General features: G+C 29.2%; 1 protein-coding gene and 1 non-coding gene across 11 annotated transcripts; both read right to left on the bottom strand.

Annotated features, from left to right (window-relative positions):
* Window positions 1–4,645: 4,645 nt before the first annotated feature.
* Window positions 4,646–8,891, bottom strand: LOC114388397 (probable protein phosphatase 2C 35). 10 transcript variants are annotated; one of them, XM_028348863.1, is made up of 6 exons: window positions 8,591–8,888; window positions 7,391–8,334; window positions 6,382–6,513; window positions 5,569–5,860; window positions 5,269–5,327; window positions 4,646–5,159 (listed from the first exon to the last, which is right to left on the bottom strand). In XM_028348863.1, exons 2-4 carry the CDS (start codon window positions 8,306–8,308, stop codon window positions 5,615–5,617), a joined length of 1,296 nt encoding a protein of 431 aa, XP_028204664.1. In that variant the 5' UTR covers window positions 8,309–8,334; window positions 8,591–8,888; the 3' UTR covers window positions 4,646–5,159; window positions 5,269–5,327; window positions 5,569–5,614. The 10 variants fall into 10 exon arrangements, with proteins under 10 accessions (XP_028204664.1, XP_028204661.1, XP_028204665.1 ...); XM_028348860.1 differs by having other exon boundaries at window positions 8,586–8,888; XM_028348864.1 differs by having other exon boundaries at window positions 4,646–5,149; window positions 7,391–8,887.
* Window positions 8,892–13,876: 4,985 nt separating this feature from the next.
* TRNAL-UAA lies at window positions 13,877–13,959 on the bottom strand. Its single transcript has one exon. It is a non-coding gene; the product is annotated as a tRNA-Leu (tRNA).
* Between the last annotated feature and the right edge of the window lie 5,575 nt (window positions 13,960–19,534).

Below are 19,534 nucleotides of genomic sequence, written 5' to 3' on the forward strand. Positions count from 1 at the left end.
AAGATGAAAAAAAAAAGATTTTGCATTGGAGCAACATGCATGACAACTATTGAAAGATCAACCTAGATGGTTAGAACAATGCAAAAAAGTTCCTTCGAAAAGAACAAAGCTGAATGAAAATTGGAATTACTCATTGTCCTCTAATCCTGAGACACTGATTGATATTTTTGAAAGTGACACTCCTACACCACTGGCTCACCCAATGGGACAAAAGGCAGCCAAAAGAAAGATCAAAGTGAAAGGAGCATCTTCTTCTACATCGATTGTGGACTTGTCTGCCATTGAAAAAGAAATAAAGGAAAGAAATATCATCCAAAAACAAATAATAAAGGTAGTGGAGTATGATAATTTCGTGAAGATATAGATATTCTTATAAAGTTTAACAAGGCAAAAGATCAATCCAAGAGACACAAAATCACTTGTAATCATATTTTAAAGAAGTTTAGTAGTTAGTGTTTATGTCTTAAGTTATTGTTAATTAGTTGTATGTTTAAGTATATTTTTAATTAGTTTTTTTTATTAGTTTAATAGTTTGTGTTTTATGTGTTAAGTTATCACTGATTATGTTGTAACGCATTCTCAATTAGTTAAATGATGAAGTTTGTTTTTAATTACATAAATTATTTGTTAATGTGTAACTTTTAAGTTGTTATAAAAATTAGCAATTATAAAAACTAGTTGTTTTAAATATTATTAAAATTTTCATTATAATGGAATTTTGAATTTATTTAAAAAAATGGTGAATTATGTCAAATAATTTTACACTATTTGCACAATGATCATGGTCGTACATGACCAGGATCAATATATAATGCACCCGATCATGCATGAACGTGATCAATATATAAATAACTAAAATTTCAAATAATTGTACACTATTTGTGCAATGATCATGGTCGGGCACCATCAGGGTCAATATATAAATACTGAAATATTATGTTATTTTAACATAGTATTTTCTTATTGAATAATTTTTATTAATAATTTTTTATTTAATTTTTAAAAATTAAAAAATATATATATAATTAATTATTTTAAAAAAGTTGTAACTAAATATTAGAAGGTGAGTCCCTTGTGGGACTTACAAAAAATGATTTAAGATTTCAAAATGAGATCTACTATTTGAGTAAAAAATTAAGAAAAACTTAATAGTGATGTAACACTACTAGATCCATCAAAAAGATAATTAAGGCCTCAAAATATGATTTTCTATTGGATATGCTCTAAGAAAGGATCAAAATGAGATACTTTAAAAACTTAAAGTACCATAATAAAAATTTTAAAATTTAATGTATTAAAATAAAATAATTATGAAATATAATGGATGTAATAGTCACATTAAACCAATATGTTATGATAACTTGAAACAAAAATCACTTCATATAATGTTTGTCTTTCTTCTAATTATTAGTATCTCTATATATGATAAAGCTCTCTCTCTCAAATTGAGTTTACATAAATTTGATTTTAGAAATATGAAAAATATATTTAAAATCAATATCAATTTACTCTATCAATTACAAAAAAAAGACATTTAATTCAGAAATCTTACAATTTTTGTATGAAAGAAATTTTTTGATGTTATTTTATATGATTGTGTGAGAAAATCGTGTTTAGAAGAATTTCTCTTAGAAAAGTATTTCTCTGAACTCCCTCAAAAGAGTTCTTCAAAAATAACAACTTGTCTATAATAACCTAAATCAAACATGTAATAAAATTATCAAACAGACTTTATAATCATCAAAATTGATGTTTTTACCTTTACTTTTTTTACAAAACAAATTATTATCAAATCATGTACACATTATTTTAAATAGGGTTTATTATATTTTTGTCCCTATTTTTTTTCAAATTTCTGTTTTTAGTCCATAATGTAAATTTTTACTATGCTAATTAGTTCTTATTGTTAAATAATAATGTTAACCAATGACATAAAATGATATTGACTACTCAATAATTTGTTTATTATATCATGGAAGAGTCTAACATAACGTGTAATTTTTTTAAAATTATGTTTTAAATTATCATCAAAATTATTTGATATTATCAATTGGTCAGAACAAATAAGAAATTACAAACATAATTTATTAAAAAAATTATACATTACTATTTTATTAGACTGCTTGATAATATGATAAGTTTTTGGTAGTTTATTGAAGTCATTATTGTTATATTTTGGACTAAAAGTAGTAACTAGTAACAAAGTAAAAGTTCAAAAACTTCGAAAAAAAAATAGAAATTACAAAAGTTTAGACAAAAAGACCATAAATCCTTTAAAAGTTACTAGTGTATCATAAACTAACTCATCAAACATACGCTCTCCAAATGTGCACATTAAAAAAAGTTGGCTTTCACAATCACATCCTTCCATGCATAAATACACATCAAATAACATCGTACACTGTTTAAGGAGAATGGTTGATTAATGTGTGAGCCCATTGCTCATGAATGTTGCGGTATGGTCCAAGGCATCCCGTGGAGGTGGAGCTTTAAAGCAGCGGTGAGATTCGGAGGTACATAATATAAATAGATGTTCCTTTCAAAAAAAAAAAAATACAAATAGATGGAGACATGATGATGGAAGGGAATCTCATATTGCATTGCATTTAATGAATTTTTAAATGATCTTTACCAAAATAATTCATCATAGTACCATATTTGAAATATAAGATTGCCCAAAAGAGGAGGAAAACATTAAACGAAGGATGCTGGTCCCCCTCTCTATGTCATTACTCTGTTTCGTGATTGAATTATCAGTTGTATGACACATGGTACGAAAACAAACGTGCCATTTCCTTCTTTCGCACCATCTTTTTTATCTTCACATTAATGTCTCGTATCCACTTAAATATTTTGACTAACTCCATTCTGCCCTCGACTCAATTCAAAGTCCTTAACATTTAATTTTATAAAGACTTATTATACTAGTAAAATTGTATATAAATTGCTAACTATAACTTCCTAGATTCATATTAAAAAAGGTCAAATGAGTCAACCCAATACAATTTGCAAAAAAATGATTTAAATTGAGTTGAACTTATTTTGAAAATGAATTAAAAATCTCAACCCAAACAAATTAGTTGAAAAATGGATTGACTTGCAGAATAAATGAAAAATAAATAATAACCATTCAAATATAAGATTAGTTAGTCTATCAAAACATCTAAATACTTGAAACATCAAATACATCCACTAATTATCTTAAAAGGCAAAAACTAAAACATTAATACTTTATATCATTGATACCAATAAATTCACAATGACAAATAAATCTTAAAAGTTAATAATAAATTGAGTTAACTCAACTCAAACTGTACTTAGTTAATAACAAAATAAATTGGGCTAAGTTAAACTCATTTTAAGAGTTGAAAACCTTAACTCAATCTACCATCATTTGCCGATTCAAATAGAACAACTCAAAGGATTAAACTCATTTGATCAAAATTCACATCCAAAATAGACTTTTATCATCAAGAAAAGTTGATAATGTGTTTAGATGAGTGTTTACTAACTTGATTTTAAGCCGATACTAATCAATTCCCTCAAGGACATTGGTTAAAGAATTAAAAAAATAAATATTTTTATTAAAATGCATAAATTATGCTGTTTATAACTTTTTTATACTTTCCTATAATTTTCATAATAAATATATTTTTTTAATTTTGTAATTAATGTCCTAAAAATATTAATAATATCCTAATTTTAAATAGACTTAATTTTACAAAATTTATATTACACACAGTAAGTAATCAGTATCACTAGAGACAAAAAAAATGGAAATTATTAATTGTTCTCATGCGGCAGATATATTTCCACTTTTCTGACAAAATCAGTCATTTGCTATTGACATTTGAAGCTTAAACATGCTTAGAGCATCTCCAATGCAAGAAACTCATTTCAATTTCTTAATTATCTTTTTGTGGTCCCCATATCACTTTTTGTGGTCCCCGCAGTGTCATGTCATTAGAAACTCATGTAAAATTTTACTTCAATGCAAGAAATCGTAAGAAATCACAAAATTCAAACATTAGAGTTTCTTATATAAAAAATTATCCTTAGCAACTAAGGAACCCACTTTGTCACGTCATTATGCTCAATGCAAAAGAACTTACAAAAACTCGTTTCTTAGCCTAAAAAATCATGGAAGCACCCCACACACTGGAGATGCTCTTAGCAATTATTTGGAGCAGTTATTACTTTTTTTTAAGAGTGATAGCAGCACTATCTAATGCAATTTTTTTTATTTATTAAAGTTCATGTAATCTCAAATAGTTTCACGAGGACTCGGTAGTCAGTACCACTTGAGATTTCTTGGTGAAAAATAAAATATTCACAAAAAATAATGGAAACTTTTAATTTTTATCATGTGGCGAAGTGCTTCCATTTGAAGTATTTCATTATTTGTTAAATGAAAATATGCTTAGCTATTAGTTGAGTAGTTATTACTTTTATGAAGAGTAATAACAATATTATTTTTCTAATACACATCCTTTCTTATTAGTTAAAATTCATATAGATTTCATTAGTCTAGAAATTAAATTCATTTAACGAGACTTATATGAATTTTTCCTAATAAAAAAGAAAATGTTTTAAAAAGTATATTGCTGACATTTTTCTTACTTTCATTTAACGGAATCGCAACACATGAAACAGTAATTCACATAAATTGTTTATACCCATAACCATTCATTCAGTTACCAATTTGCAGTAAAAACATGAAACTAATATTGAAAAGCAATAAAAAAAATCAGACATGTTTCTAAGAGATACACTGGATCCAGCATGAGAACGAGGATAATGGATTTACATTCTAATAGCACGTGGCTTGTCTTACAAGTTGACCATTGACTACAATTCATTGCAAGTAGTAGTAGTCAATTAGTCACCAACCAAACTCCTGCACAGATCTCCTTTCTCTCAAGTTATTTATAGACCCCTTTCCAAATTTTAAATTGGAGAGTGAAGTGCAGCGCTATTCGGGAAGGATATGTTTTAGTGTACTCCTGAAGTGCTTGTATAAGGTTAAATGACAAGCAACTTGAATTAGCAAAAGGTTGAGAAAAGAAAAAATGACCATTAATCATTTCTGCTTTCTAAATTCTGAAAAGGGTCCTTCAGCTGCCCAGATAATGCACCCTAAGCCCGCAACCTTCAGCAGCCTAACAAAATTGAGTCAGAATTTTGGTTTAAAGAATAATACAGTGGCAAATAAGTAAACTTACGATGGTAATGCAGAAGACTCAAGAAGAATAGAACATAGAAATGTACCCCCTAGGAGAAAGTATGATGAGACATGGTGAAGTTTCCGCAAAGCCTCTCTCCGATTACTGAAAAGGGAGAAATGAAATGAAATAAAATAAGATAAAACTTTACACAAATCCTAATCAAATGATTAAGAAAAATGTTAGCAATACACTCTATACTACACTCTTCTTAATACATTCTCTACTGTTGGCTGAAATTTATCGAAAATCATTAAATTGTGTAGGTCTCGTTGCTTATTTAATGAACCTCATTCATAATTCTGTAGTTTTAATAAATTTTAAGCAATTGGAGGGAGTATCTTACAAGGAGTGTGTTGCTAGCACTCCTGAATGATTAATATGAAACAATTCTAGTGTGACTGTACCAATACAACTGGTGTTTGACATGCCGGAGAGGGGACCACTATGGCTGGGCTTCTAGTTGAGACCACATGCTGTGGACAGGACTGTAAATCAGAGAAACCATTCCTGACTGAACGACACACATCTAACCCAGTAGTGGCAGATATTTCGGATGCTCCCTTTACCCTCTTGCTCTTTGTCCTTGTTACAGTACTGACATTGATCTCACCTGCTCCAAGTCCAGATGTAACTGACTACCAAAAAAAAAAATCAAAAGATAAGATAAACAAGACAAATGATGGGATAGATTCCAATGAATTGAATCACAAAGGGTTTTTTTTAGCTCAGCCATACCACACTCATGAAGGGAAAATGCATTTGAGACACAAAAGGGTAAAATATTGCTGTGTATTTTGTTAATAGAAGTAGTAGTTTCTTGAGGCTGGTAAACTATAGATCGCCACATGGTAGTCATGACTCGTGAGTAACCAAGCCTGACTACACTTAATCATCCACCATCTTTAACACAAATCCAAATATATTACACATTAAAAACCGTCAATAAATTACCACCTGAATAGGAACAGCCCGAGCTAACTTCTTAAGGGGCTCCACAGAATAAGTCATTGCTTACCACCACTAAACATTTTGGGGCATTGGCGTGTTTAGGGGGGATAGAATATTAAGGGACATTGTAAGTCTTAAATCTTCACACAAGTCTAAATGAAGAAAACATTAAAATAAATGAGGCCAAAGGAATACAAAGTAATCATACATTAGACAGGCCTTTGATCTGAACAATGATAATTGTTATATCATCTGTTCGACCCTCATGTTCTAACCATAGTTTATAAGACTCTCCAGCAATGGCAGCACATGCATCGCGGGGATCTGAATAACTTGCTGCCTACACCACAAAAGGAATAACAGAATTCATCAAAGATAAGACATTGAATCATAGTTCTGCATCTACTCATCTTAGAAATGTTAACTAGTGGAAGGTAACTTTTACACAAATAGTTAACAATAATTTGTGAATGCATATTAAACAGGGCAGTAAACATCGAATATTTGTGTACACTAATGCAGTAATGCAACAAATCAAAGATGATCAGCAGCAAGCTGTGGAAAATTGAAGTATCCCTCACAGAACAACCTACACAGATTGTGTAAACATTTAGGACATCAAAGAATGACTAACAATTAGTACTTAATCTTGTGAACAATTTACAGATCAAGCTTACATAATTATGACACTGAGGTTATAAGATTACGCCAGTTAACTAATATGTCCTTCTCTCATAAGGATAATTAGGTATTAAATACCAATAAAACAAATTTGTTGTCATAAAATCCAACAACTGAAGCAAGACATAAAGAATAATATTGAGAAATAAGATAACTACATGTAGTTAACCAGTAGTTAGATAATAATAGCAAACTTCAATTTGAGATGTAAAACAGAATACGGCAACCAGTTAAGAACCACACAACAAATATCACAGATAGGAAAGCATAAAAGGTGAAAAGCAAATACCAGAACAGAAAAATCTTCAACGGTATTGTCAAGCAAAAAACATAACTACATGAAAAAGAACATAACGCACATCCATATTTTCAACTAAGTTGGTAATTGCAACTTGCAAGATGCAAGTCATCAACAGAAAACAGAGAATTTCTAAATTTCATAAAAAAATTAAAAGGAGCAGATAACAGGTCTTACAAGCAATACAGTAAGTAAAATTCAACCTATAAAGACATCATCAACAAATTGTATACCATACCATATCAACAACAGTTTGGCTTGATAGGAACTCAAATACACCATCACTTGCAACAACAAAGAAAAGATGGTTAGGTGTAAGCTGAACCGTTGACACCTCAGGAACAGCAATGACACCAATAGTCTCAGCCAACTTATCCCCTACACTCCTTGTAAAAGCAGCTCCAGGAAGCTTTCCATTCTGAACCCACAACCTAGGAGGATCATCACCCTGATTCTCTTCATCACCCCATGTCTGAATATCTGGATCCTTGTGCCCTTCCACCTGATCAACACTTAACACCCTCGCCCCACAAAGCTTCACTCTCTCATACTCATCTCTCCTAAATGGTGTCTGATCAGAGGACAAGTCCTCAGCAACAACGCGGTTTCCATCCTTAACAGCCAGCACGGCTCTAGAATCACCAACATTAGCAACATAAAGGGTGTTCCCAATAACCAGCACCGTAATTGCAGTGGTGCCGCTCAACGAATCATCAATCTCGTTCTTATGCAAGTCATCATTTGTGGTCAGGAATGCAGAAGTGTAGGCCTTAACAGGGTCCTCCAGCAATGCAATGTCACTTGACAAATTTTCCACCAACCTATCCTTAACAAAATTTGAACACTGGCCACCAAATTCGCCATGCCCATCATAGACACCAAAGAAATGGACACTGGGGTTGCCTTGAAACTGTGTCCTAATGCCAAAACTATCTTGGTTCTCTTTATCAGGTGAATCAGGATAGTACCCTCTCTGAGTGAGCACAGAGTATTCCAAAGTGAAGTTATGGGAAGGGACAGGAACAAATTGCAGTGAACTCTGAGTGAGAATGTGCTTCCTTTGGGCACAGTAAGGGCCAAGTTCTCTGAAGTCTCTGGAGCCACCCACTGAGGGTGAAGGGTAACGGGTACAGCACTTGCCATGGACACAACCCATGTTTGAAAAGAGAAGCTAAACAAGGCCTGGAGGAGAAAAAAACACAAAGCAAAGGTCAATGTGGCTCCTAGCTTGAGACTTTGAGAAACATGAAGAAACAAAAACAAACCCTAGTGATGTGTGAGGGGGGAAAATATGATTTTGAGGAGGGAATTGAGATGAGAGGTTGACAAAAAGAAAAGGGTATGTTAAGAACTATGGAGAAGTGAACAAAAAATGAGAATGATTTGAAGAAAACCACACAAACTCAAACCCTAGAGGGAGAGGGAAGGCTTACCCCACCAAAAAATGGAGACATTTTAGGCCTTTGATCAAAAGGGTGGCTAGGCATTGAGAACGTGTGAAGTGGGGCTGGCGAAAAGGAAAGGAAGAATTGTACTTTTCGTTTGGGAGCAGAGAGGGAGCATCGAAGGAAAATGGTGGTAGCAAGCAAGAGTCCAAAGGGAATGGGTTTGTGGTTTGTTCTCCCGAGAGAATGACAGTGACACACGCACACGCAGACACAGTCACAGGGACAGGTTTCGAGATTCTATTCTATGAGTGCATGGTTGGGTTTGTCTACCGAGAAAGCCCTTCTTCCAAGGAAACACACCCCAATAAAACCAACAACACACAATTTCACTTGTTTTTCTCACTGTGGGAGTTGTGAAGTGAATTATTACACATGTCTTTATATATAACACTCTTTAAAAAAAATATTTTTTTATAAGTTTTTTTAAAATTGTTTTTGTATTAATTATTTTGGCTGATGAAACCCGTCTTCTATTCAAATTTTACGATTCTTCCTTAATTATAATTAAAAATTCAATCAGATATGTCAATTATTAAATAATTTAATCTGCTAGGTTATGTAATAATTAAATTTTTTTAAAACTTATATATAAACAAAAATAATTAATTTTATATTAATTAATTTATATTATTTAATTTTACTAATCTAAAAAAAAATAAGATTATTTCTAAAATATTCTTTATTAAAATTTGTTATCATCAATAAAAAAATTTATTAAAAATATAAATAAAATTAAGTAAAGAATATTTTAAAAATAATAACATTAAATAAGAAAAATTAGTTAAATTTAATTATATTTAAGTCCAATGAACAAGATAATTTTTCTACTTATATCAGTCCAGAAAAAATTGACTAAAATATATATTTTACATAAATTATCAATATAACCAATATAAAACAATATATTTATTAAGATTTATAACCGATATAAAAAAAATAACTAATACAAAATATGTATTTACAAAACTTTCATCAATGAAACTAATAGAATTGATGAAAAGAACATAATAATTATAGTGTTTTAAATAATTAAAGAACTTGATTAATTTTTTTTTAATAATTGAATCCCTCAATTAAACTATAAAGGATTAATTATATAATTAATGCTTTAATTTTCATATTACCATGTTTGCAACTTGAAGAGAGAAAAAAATAGTTCAATAAAGCTCTCGAATTCCTCTATAATTTTTGGGTTCTTAATAATTGAAATGTTTTCATACTTCATGCTAAACCCTTCAAAAACGAAGTGGATCGATTAACATTGTTATGATAGTTCTTTTTTTTAAAAAAAGACAATTTTTTATTGAGGCTGATTTGGCACACAAGGGGTGTTCCAAATACAATCAGAGGTACAAAGCATAAGCAACAAGAAGTAGGGGTAACTTTCTTCTTGCCTATCTATGTTCATAGTGTTGAGATATTTATTGAGTAGGGGTAACTTTCTTCTTGCCAAAAACCCTTGTGCAAATTCAAAGCTCCCTCGATCTAAGGTCAAAGTCTTTTATTTGGATGTAGTACTAAATAAAATTAATAAAAATGTCATGTTTCATGTTCATAGGCCACATAAAGGTCTTTGCCTTGATGTGTTGTAACAATGTACGGTGCTTGCATAGAATTTGCTCCTCGCATATTCTTACATAGTTTTGCTACAATTCATTTATGGAATTTCTTATTCATCTTTTTTTGGAGAACATTGGGTGTGTCCTAGGATCTTGGACGGTTATTATTCTTATTATTATTAGCTTTCATTTTTTAATTCACCAAAAAAAGCTTTCATGTTTTCATTAGAAATGAATATGCTAGATTTTCTGGTAATGAGCAATTTGGCCCACTACAAATGTTATTGTGTAACCGAGTTTCTTTCACATATATTTTTTTAAAAAAATTCATAAACAAAAGTTTAGTAGATGAATTGAATTTTGAAAGTTCATTGGAATCAAAGTACACATGCTCAAAAAAAAGATTACATAAATATTTACAAATTACTTATCAATTATATTCTTACATCGACAACAAAAATTGAGCCTATGTCTATTTTTTTTATGGATTGAACCAACTTTTATTTGCAACACATCCCTTAATTAGTTTGCAAATAAAACTCCTGCCTTTTTATTGGCCAGATTTCTCTGGCTAACATGAGATTGGAAAGCAACACCAAAAAGAAAAAGAAAAAAGAGTGAATAACATTAGCTTAGTTAACAAGATCAAATATGAAAGTTGACGCAACACACTTGCTGGAGTCCTTAATTATTTCAACCATATTATAAAATATTGAAATCGATTCGTCCCCATTCTTAAAAAGGAAAAAAAATGATATGGTCCATCAACTAATTAGTGAATTTGAGCTCGTTGACCATCCATCAACAAGTGACGTAAAAAAAATGCAATATGAGATTTTTTTTTTGTTTGCCAACAGCCAATAGTTTTAAAATTACCTTTTATTTGCTCTAAAAACTAATTTTCTTACCAGTACAAATATATTGAAAAAATTTGACCCATTCATGACCCTTTTAATTATATATAGAAAAAAAAAAAAACCTCACCCATTCATCCACTAATCAATTCATGAGTGGTAGGTGCTTGGTCATTTCTTCCTTCATATTTTGCAATGTTACATGCAGTCTCAAATTATTGTGTAACAAAAAGAAATCTCAAATTATTGAGATATCACTGTCAAGTTTCAAATTAAACTTTCCATATCTGATGCTTCCTTTTATCATGACTACCAGATGCTTTTGTACTTGTAATATTTTTTTTTTAATAAATGGTTATCCAACACTGGTAAAAAAAATGGTTCTCCAACTCATTCATTAATGGTTTCTAATAAAAAAACTGTTTCATTTACAAATACATTATAGCTTTAAATTCATTTTCAATAACTGTAAATTAATTATTGTCTATAGATCACATACTGATGGAGATGTATCAACAAGAAGATTTGGACTTTTGATAACAATAATAGGAAGAAGAACCACTCAATCCATTTCCAATAATTTAATAATCCAATGGATTGGGAAAATAAAATGGATGGGTCATTAACCACCCATTAATAACAATAATCCAACAATCAACGCATCTACTTTCATTTATTAAAAGAGATGGATTGAATTGGATTTAAGTACGAATGTATTGATTGGATTGTAGATTATGAATTATTATATCGCCCTAATGAAAGTAATAAAAGAGTTGGAGATATTTTGAATAGTTATATATATATATATATATATATATATATATATATATATATATATATATATATATATATATATATATATAATTTTGAATAGTTTAGAAGAACTTGTAATTCAGGTGTGTTTTTTACTGCACAATTCGGGTTTTTAAAAACAACTTATGATTTTTTTATACTTTAATTTATTTTATAGTTAAATTTATGAAGATATATATATATATATATATATATATATATATATTATTTTTAATAAATAAGTACTTAATTAAATTATTTGCCCAGATGTCTTTATTTTTCATATAGAGTATAAATATTTAATCCCACTCAGGATTGTTTTCCTTGTAGTAATAGTAGGCAATAGGAATCATGCATATACAGTATACCAGTAGCACTACCACAGTTTCGTATTTTTCAGATAAAGGGTATACTAAAGCTCTACGAGAGGAGAATGAGTGAATTGCTGGGGATTGCTAGCAGTAGCACCTATCATTCACTACCCATTTGGGCTAAATATGGTATTTATTCCTAAAAATTTATGAAATTTTATATTTGATTCTTGATAGATTTTTTGTTTGTGTTTAATATCTGAAAATATTTTATTCATTTATTTTACTATAACGGTTAATATGTTTTTTATCACATGGTGACAAGTAAGTTAACAAAGTAAATATAATGATAGAGATCAAATACAAAATATTTTTTTTTGAAATATTAGAAGCATATTTATGTTTATTTTTTTAAAAGTAATAATTTTTTCCCATAACTGGTGTAAGTTATGATATCCTCGTTACGCTCAAACAGTTACTATAATACTACTATCTAATAGAATAAGAAACATATAGTAGTATTTTGTTAGAATGACTTTAGAAAATAGTATATAATTATGTATGAATTCAAAATTTTATAGCATGTAAAAATTCTTTATAATGTTGATAGGAAGTAGGCTGAAACCAATTGCACCTGAAATGCTATAGACTTGCCATTGAAATATTTAAATAATATGGAAGCGGCATAAATGAACGAAATTTAGGTGTAGCGCGTTTCAGACTTTGGAATGATAATGAAAAAAAGTTCAATTTGTATGTAATAACAGTGTAAAAAAAAAATCTCAGTTAATAATAAATTATTGTTAGTATTTTTTTTTATATTTATAAGACATAATTTTTAAAATTTCTTATATCTTTTTTATAAGACTTAATTTCAGTTTTTTGTGCATTAATTATTTTAAACTAAAATATATTGAATTAGTTGTTTCTCTCTTATATAGATTGAAAAACATAAATAGACTCACAATAAGAGAAATTTTGAAAAAATATTATTATTATAGATAAAATTAATGCTAATACATAAATTTATCCAGTTTTATTAATAAACATAAATTAGTCAACAATATTCCATAAACACAGGAACAAATAAAGTATATTTTAAAGGAAATTATTGTGAAAAATGACTAATTTAACATACATGACTATTTGTGTTTGAGTGACACCAAAAAATATTAAATAATAATATAAAAACTTTTTATATGATCAATGTATACACTATTTTCTAAAAGTGGCATTCTGTTATAAATATTAATTATTTATAAATTTTAATATAATAAAAAGTTAAAAATATTAGTAACAACTCTCTAATAATCTTTCCTACTCACTCTCTACTATTAATTAAAACTATTACAAATTATAAAATTATGAGTAAAACTTAATAAATAAGTGAGACCTATAAAAAACTTTTGTGTGGCATTAGGTAAATTTTTAATTAATAAAAGAGAATATGTTTTTTTAAAATGTATTTAAGAGTGTGTTGTTAACATCTTTTCAAAATATTTTATTTAAATATTCTTAATTAGAATCCTGAAAATATGATTAAAAAAATATTTTCCTTTCTAATGCCAAATGTAGGACATGGACATTATTGTATTAGGCTCGTCCATCACAATAATGGGTCAGTTCCGGTTCCCAATTTAAGAAAAAGGAGGGATACCAAAATATGAAGAAAGCCCAATTTTTTTCAAAAATAGGAAAGAAAACAAAAATGTTTTCAACTTTTCATGGTTAGCAAAAGTTTGTTAGTGCGTTTCAAAATGTGCTGGCTGTGGGGTTCGAACCCACGCGCACTTATGTGCAGAAGATCTTAAGTCTTCCCCCTTAACCTCTCGGGCAAACCAGCTCGATGTTTATGAATTTCTTATTTCTGTTAATAGATCTTTATTTCTTGTCTGATTTTTTTTCCACACCTTTGAGTCGAACAAACCTAAATGAAAAATTGTAAAAGGTCACTTAAATTTGGTAACAACTTATATTTTAGTTATCCTTTTATTTAGTGTTTGGCACACACAGTTTTTGTTGAATGTTTTGATAACTAGTTATTCCATCCGTATATGCGTTAAAGCCAGTAAATCTCGTTCTTTTGTTTTTATATGCATCAATGTCAAACAATAAAATTTTTCTAGATTTCTTTTAGCATTCTGATTATGTATTGTTAAATTCCTCAACAAAAAGTGTGAGATTCTATTAACCGACATTATGCTCACTTGATAAAGTTGTAAAACAATAAAAGCTAAGAGATAACTATATTTAGATTCATTAAGAGATGATTGCATGAGGATTGTATAATACGACAAATTAAATCATCAACAAGTTTAATTTTGATGTGTTAGTATTGTTAAAAAAAAATTAATTTATCACACAATCCTGATTTTTTTAAAAGATTATGGGGAGAATTTATTTTATTGATATGGTATTATATTGAATGAATGCGACAACTTTTTTTTTTTGACAATGAATTCACTTACATGACAAATTCACACACACACATTTTTACGTTATTAGATTTAATGAATCTAACATACTTTATGCTGAGATTATGACCCTGTTTTATGGGATTTGCATTTGTTGGGTAGCTAAATTCAGAAAGGTAGTTGGTTATTCAAGCTCTATATGCACAATCCAACTAGTCCTGAGTGAGATTCTACATCAAAGCCTCTACGTGAATGAGCTAACAATGATTCCCAATTACATGCGAAGGATTGAAATTTCTCTTCTTCGTACGTATAGAGAGTACAATCATTGTATTAATGTCCTTGCTAAGTTGGGAGCATTGGCAATGGAGTCTTTGCTTATCCTTCATGAATCGCTAGTGAATCTCAATATATGCCTTTAGGCTGGAGTGTGTGTCTTTTGGACTTAGTTTTCATTCATTTTTTTTTATCTCTTCTAAAAGAAATTTAAAAAAAAAACATTATCGCACTCGATAAGTAAGATTTAATCTACCCTAAATTAGCTCCATTTTGGAGTTGTGAAGAAAAATATTTGATTAATTGCAATATAGTTCCCACTTTCTAGCAAGACTTTAGATTTCTAATACAAGACAATTGACAAGACTGTGATGGAAAATTAATAATAAGTGATGAACAATTATGGCATGTTAATAACACATGAAAACAATAACAAGGGGAAGACTTTTCACGTATAATTTTTAGTCCTGTGATATTTTTATCTGGGAATATAATATGAAAATTTTATTCTCAAATATTATTAAAAAATATCTTAGGTTAATTATTAAAATTAATTAAGATTATTTTTTATATTTTAAAGAATAATTAAAACATGTGTTGGTTAAGTTATTTTTTTCTTAAAAATATATATTATAAATATTAAAATATCATTATTGAAAAAAAAAAATTCTCGTTCCTACACATACACACGCACGGTTTAAGATCCAAAAATTAAAAAAAAATGCTATAAGTATCTTAAACTTTTGTTGTAAAAATTAGTTCTTTATTAAAAACCAGTAGTCAACAATAAGTCTTTTTTATGTCGGTCAAGCTTCTAATTTTTCACTGAATGTCATAGCATATCACAATCACACTGCTTTATGTGTGTTTAATGAGATAGTAGTGGAGTGATAGTTAGTAAACACACATAAAGCAGTGTGATTGTGATATGCTATGACATTCAGTGATATCTCATTAAACACACATAAAGTGTGATTGTGATATGTTATGACATTTAGTGAAAAATTAAACACACATGTGTGATTGTAATGTATGATATGTGATGTGTGTGCGCGTGCAGACACATATATATAAATTTTTATTCATGATTTTTATGTCTTATGGAAATAATTTTTCCAAAATATAAATTGAACATTGAATTATGTTTTTTCTAGAATTTAAATATACCTAAGATTGATTTTATTATTACTTCATAATAAATGTGGAATATTTTTTCCGGTCCTGTATATATTTCTAGAAATAATTAAATAGTCTGTGAAACAACTCCCTAAAGATTAAAGAATGTGTACCCAAAATAAGAGGATTAAAGAATGTGTACCCAAAGAGGAGATAAAAATCATCCTTAATGTCTCAATTGTATTACGAACACCACCAAATATTGAATAAGAGAATAAATGAGAGAGATATTGTCCTCTGTCTTGGTGACTAGGATTTTTCACATAATATTATGCTACAATATAATCGTCTAATGAGATAATAATTTAATAACCACAAGACGATAACAGAAATCTCTCTCATGTGGCCTGTGGGCATCGAGTAAAACCCAATAGGAACACTTACATAATAAGTCCAAATAACCGATATCCACCAATTAACATACCACATATTTTATTTGTATAATTAATATTGGATAAGGACTGACTTGTGTGGGCTTAAATGAGGAGTACCAATCTGAAATACTGTGGCAACAAAGGGAAATGATTTACAGTGATGAGATATGGTAATTGAGACGTGATATAAATGGCTAGCTATATCCATTTCAAAATAGTATTGGGGTTTTCATAATTAATAACATTGCTACAAGGGATTCTTAGACATGAGCAAATTCCAAACCCCGTTATTTTGATTGCAAGTTATTTGTCTTAATTATAGAATATAAAAAGACTTTCTGCAATTGTCATTGAGGTTTTAAGTTTCGTAGATACATAGTTCACTGATACATTAATATCCCAACTCACTAGTTTGATTAAAGCTTGTGGTACGATGCTTAGGAAATAACAATTAGGGTGCTTATGGATACAGTCATTATAAATTTGAATTGATTCAAATCGATCATAATTTATGATTTAAATCGATCAGAATAATTTGAGTTGGATCATTTTTATATATTTAAGTCAAAATCAAATCAAATTTAAAATTGAATTGAACCGATTAAATTCAATCAAATTTTTTAGAATTATTTGGTTTGATTTTAAATAATGCTAATATTAGGATTCCAAGGGTTAAAATCACAAGTGAAATTTCATAAGATATTACTTTTAGCTACATTGTTATTTATTTCACCTTTTCCATATTTTTTTTGTCATGTTTACAATATTAATGAATCATATTTTGTTGATTTCTTTCAGTAAATCAGGTTGTAGCAAACCTTGTTGTGAGAAATTAGTTTATAGAAAATAATTGTAATTCAGGTTGTAATAATAAATCTCGTTGAAGAATATTTTATTTTAATTTGTATTAGTCTATTTTAGAATATTATGTTAATGGTATTAAATGAATCAATTTTACTACTTTCAGACATTTAATAATATTATGTTAATTGTATTGAATATTTAGATGAATCATGATATAAAATAGTAATTCTAAGAAAAAAATATAAAATTTAAATGGATAACCCGTTGGTCTGAACCGAATCAAATTGTTCATGAATAAATTGGGTTGAGTTGGATTGAGTTTCAAAAAAAAATTATGAAAATCAAATAGAATCAAACCAATTAGATTTGATTGAATTGAATTATGAATATATCATATATGACATATATTATGAATTTAGTTTTCCATTCCCCCCTCCCTATTCCTTCAGTTGAACTATAGTCCATAACCTTCAATTATATCATATGCATTGGGCTAAGAACTTCACACAATCATGACAAGCGTTTGTTCTTTCTTCCATCCGTCATTGCTGTCTAGGTTTAGTATGTAGGTCGTATATATAATATATATAATATATACCCATTTGAACTTACGATTTTCAAACACATCCAACTATAGAAAATAATTATGCATAAATCCAATTTTTTTAAGAAGCTAATAATTTTTCTTCTTGTCTCAAACTAAGTTAATCTAAATAGAGTACATCTGTTTAGCACGAATCAGACGTAAAAAACACACGAAAAGCCAACGTGGAACAGTGTCTTTTTTTTATAAAAAATATTCATGATTGAAAAATTGGAAACATATAAATAAGATATAATGAGGATAAATTCACGTGTTTTATGCGAAATTTGATTGGTAAAAATAGCGTTTTTATTAAATTTGTGCTTAAGTTTTAATTAGCTTATTTTGAGGCTAAAAATGTTCTTTTAAATTAAGAATTTTTTTTTATTATCGGAAAATTGTAACCATTGCACATAATGGGTCAACTATAAGATTATAAACAAACTCCATTGTTTGTTAATTGGGTTTCAAAGTTACTAAGTAGATATTTATTTTCCGCACTTCACCACCTACTTCTTGCACTTTCCATTCTTACTTGTGTGGATTAAATTACCTTTAATGAGTTTCAATATTCTCTTCCTCCAAATGTCTTGAACTCAAATCTCTAACACCTCCCTTGACCTTTAGAAGCCCTTGTACCCCCACGAGACCCCCTTCTGGTAACCCCCCTCTCCTATGTGATGATGTTGCTTTCCTCTCCTACGATTCAGAGTCACTTCCCTCTCCCATGGTTTGCCACTCTTTCCTTCTCCCACATGACGTTGTCACTGCTTTCCTCTCCCATGCAACATTGTTGCTTCCCTTGATCACGAAGAAGGTAATATGGTTGTGGTCTACTGTGGTGTGAGTGCTTGGTTTTGTTGAGGGTTCTGGGTATTTCGGAACATATATTTGGGATTTTCAAGTCTATTATGGAATACCCATTTCATAATACACTTGTAAATTCAGAAATGTACTATGGAACACCTATTTTGTAATTCAATTAAGAACTTTTGAGTTTTTGGCTTCTAAAATAGGTATTACGTAACATGTTATGAATTTTCAAGTGTATTACAGAATGAGTATTTCATAATAAACTTGTAAATCTTGAAACATGTTCTTGAATACCCATACAAGAATTTTGGTTTTTCTAACTTTTGAAATAGGTATTATGAAACAGATTCCAAATTTACAACTATATTATAAAATGGGTATTTCATAATAGACTTATAAATCTTGAAACATGTTCCAGAATGAATATTCCAGAATAATGTTTTGGATGAGTATTTCAGAATACTCATTTCAGATTGCAAGTGTATTACCGAATAACCATTCTAGAATAACATTTGGGGAAGGAAGTGTTGAGACTCATTAAGGAAAATTTTATCTACATAATAAAAATGAGAAGTGTAGGAAAACTGAGTGAAGTGCAGAAAGTAAATGCCTATTAAGGAAACAGATGGGCTTTATTTGGGTCCACGATTCCATGCTAATGGATCAAAGAGACATCACTTATCTCCTATATATTTTCGTCCTGAGAAAAAAAGTCTAATCTCTACACGAATATGGTTGTTCATTTGCAATCAATATATGAGAACTATATACTCAGCTGTTTAGCCTGTGGAATTTATCCATTTTTTTTTGGTGAAGGAAATTGATCCATATATTGAATCTAATTGAAAAAAAAAACCCAAAAAGAACAAGTAATTCCTATTTCCCATTTTTCTTTATCCATATGCTATTTTTTTATGACCCAAACCTCGTTTCAATGAATTTTGTGTAGATTTGTTATGTTTGAGGAATATTTATAAT

Source organism: Glycine soja, chromosome 15, assembly GCF_004193775.1.
Source record: "Glycine soja cultivar W05 chromosome 15, ASM419377v2, whole genome shotgun sequence".
Classification (NCBI taxonomy): domain Eukaryota; kingdom Viridiplantae; phylum Streptophyta; class Magnoliopsida; order Fabales; family Fabaceae; genus Glycine; species Glycine soja.